General features: G+C 33.8%; 1 protein-coding gene across 1 annotated transcript; it reads right to left on the bottom strand.

The window, feature by feature from the left end:
• Nucleotides 1–697: 697 nt before the first annotated feature.
• LOC110634915 (NDR1/HIN1-like protein 2) lies at nucleotides 698–1,711 on the bottom strand. The gene has a single exon (XM_021784072.2). The coding sequence runs from the start codon at nucleotides 1,596–1,598 to the stop codon at nucleotides 861–863; it is 738 nt and encodes a 245-aa protein (XP_021639764.2). The 5' UTR covers nucleotides 1,599–1,711; the 3' UTR covers nucleotides 698–860.
• Nucleotides 1,712–2,911: the final 1,200 nt, after the last annotated feature.

The following is a 2,911-nucleotide window of genomic DNA, read 5'->3' as shown; positions in this document are numbered from 1 at the left end:
GTTTCTGATGTTTTTAAATTTAATTTATGAAGAAAAGATAGTGGAATGCATAACAACTCACTAGCAAAGTAAAAGCAATAATGGGGAATCAGCTTACAAATGACAGGTCCTTCTCAGAAATTTAGTTCAAGTGCTTTCAATCCTAGAATTTTCTAATTTCTTGAGATGATAACGAGAACTTAAAAATTTGAAGGAATCAAATATTCCCGTTCCCTTTATTACTGATGTTCTCTGGTTCCGTTACTATTGTGCTTTATCTTTGTGTTCTCTCCTACCGATATCTTGGGGCTCATCATAAATTAGCAGGATAATTAGCAAAATCATGACTTGAAATTGAATTGATAGAAATTTTCCCGACCTTATCTTGAACTTAATGTAGATATAGTATGCTTTGTTTATGCAGAGGGATTGGGTAATGCTATATTCCTTCCGAATACACCTACCAACCTAGTACCTACCTATATATATGTATATCCCAATCTTCCCTGCTACACCTTGCAATCAAAACGTCCAATATCCCAAAACATGTCCCGTACCTGATCTATTCTAGGCTATTCCAAGAGGTCAGGGGGTGAGTAGTCCGGTGTATGTGGGATACACTTCCTGTGACAAAAAAAAAAAAAAAAAAAAAAAGAAAAAAAAAAAAAAAAAGAAAAAAAAAACCTGATCTATGGCTGTCCCCCATGAAACTGTTCACTAGATTTCAAAATATCATCTTTGGGCTAAAGATACAATATACAAGAATTCTGTTCTATTGTTTGCATGATTATCAGGCACTTTGATATCAAAACTTCTATTCAGAATTTCAGATTTCAATCCAGACAAGGAAGGAAAAGCAAAAGCAAAATTCTTCTGATTCATTATCTTTTTGTTTTGCAACTTCGGGCGATTAAAACACCAGTTGGTGGACCTGTCATCTCTATTTCACACCTTCCATGTAACCAGTATGAATAATGGAACAAACCCAGGGTTGCTTTCACTTTGAAAGTTCCTCTTATGTTGTATATGACTTTGTTGTTCTCCACCTGCTTTTGAAGTTCTGTAGCAAGATTATTGGGTAAATAGACCAAACTCGATATGATGTGAATTGATTCCAACCTCTTTTCCTTTTGTCTCTGGGTAAAAGGTTGAAGAGATTGAGTTCCTATGAGTCTGTCGAAAAAATATAGCTCTATATCCACATACTCAAATCTTACATCAATTTTCTGGTTTGGGTTGGAAAAATTTGCTAGGAAGGTGATATCCCCATTGAAATACTCTGGTGAGTCGAAGTAGATGGCGTTTAGGTTTGCATTGGGAGTGTCAAACACAGGGCTTCGGGGTTTAATAGAAAGGTAGATAATCAAAGTTGCAATACCAAAAAGGATGAGAATAAGACTGAATAAGAGACATAGAATTGCACCAAACCATACAACAGGGTTGGTCCGACGAGGTCTAGGATGCAAGAGAATTGGCTTTCTTAATCTTTTGCTGTCATAATTTCGTGTGAGTGCTGCTGCTGGACTTTGCTGGCTTCTTTCTTGCTTTGATGTTTTCTGATTTCCAGGAGGTGGTGCTGCTGATTGTACCGAGGGTGATGGAGGTGGAAGAGGAAGCATCTTTTGACAAGTAATTTGAAGGAAAACCTATAAAGCAAGTATTGAGGGAGAAGATAGCAATTGGAAAATGTTGTTTCTTTAAATATTTGGGATACGGATAAAGTAGAAAAAAGAAAAAAGAAAAAAAAATGAAAAGCTTTTAATTTAGGAGGTAGTGGGACCTTGTGTTGGTTTTGAGATTGGCAAAAGTAGGTGGATTTTAAAGTTGGAAAACTACAGATGTACAGGTTTGAATTGCTTTATTGCTTTTGAATATGCAGTGCTCTGTTAAGAAAATGGCTGAGGGAGGGTCCTGCCAATTGGTTCAAGTTAAGGAATAGCTCATAATAATTTACAAATCCAAGGGCTATGATTTCTTCTTCAGTTTTTTAATATACTTTAGGCATATTGATGTGAATGCTGCACTACCTTGTCCTTGCCTATTAAGAAAACATCATGAAAAAGAACGAAAAGAAAAGGGAAATTTGAATGGTGGACGAAGTGTAAAGGCAATGGATAATTGTTTGCTGGTCTATATATATATATATATATATATATATATATATATATATATATATATATATATATATTGATTTCTACTAACTGGAATAGCCATTTGCAAAGCCGTTCTCTTTTTCAGGTTGAAACAAGAGCCTTTTTATAGCTAAGTATGTAACACCCCTCACCCGACTACAGTGTAACGGAGTAAAGTGTGTGACATTCGGTGCAGGAGCACCCTATCTTATCTTACTTTATTATTTTAGTAATTTTGAATTCGTTTAATTTAATATCAATTATTTTTCTATAGAGAAACCAGCGGAGTTTTCCCTGTTTTATTTCTATTTGGCACATTTCATTATTCACCTGCTTGAAAATTCAACAATATTTTTACAATAAAATCTTATCCATACTAATCATAATTATCTCATCAATTCGAATATCCTCTATATAATTCAATTTCATATTCATTTCCATTCATTCTCAACTCATATATGATAATTTTCAATCTTCATTAATTTACATGATATACAATTTAATTACATATGAAATAATCAATTTATAAATTTACATCACATAAATATTACTTACAATTCTTAATTTACATTAAAACATACGAATTACAACATACAAAATATTTATAACATACAAAATACATAAAGTGATATACATGAGCCCTAGCTACATACATTGCTGAGGAGGTGACAACCTTTGACACTCTGCAGATCTGGACTCCCAAAATTTCCAGTCAAATATCCATTGGGTTTTAGCTTTAATACCTGCGTGAATGAAACAATTCATCGCGCTAAGCATTGTTGCTTAGTGGTGCAATAATA

This window comes from Hevea brasiliensis, chromosome 2 (genome assembly GCF_030052815.1).
Source record: "Hevea brasiliensis isolate MT/VB/25A 57/8 chromosome 2, ASM3005281v1, whole genome shotgun sequence".
In the NCBI taxonomy this organism is placed as follows: domain Eukaryota; kingdom Viridiplantae; phylum Streptophyta; class Magnoliopsida; order Malpighiales; family Euphorbiaceae; genus Hevea; species Hevea brasiliensis.
The sequence above is the reverse complement of the archived record's forward strand: the minus strand, read 5'-3'. Positions and strand labels throughout refer to the sequence as shown.

What these genes read in the sequence shown, in the direction of transcription:
- LOC110634915 (XM_021784072.2), bottom strand. Translation starts at nt 1,598, where the DNA reads ATGCTTCCTCTTCCACCTCCATCACCCTCGGTACAATCAGCAGCACCA.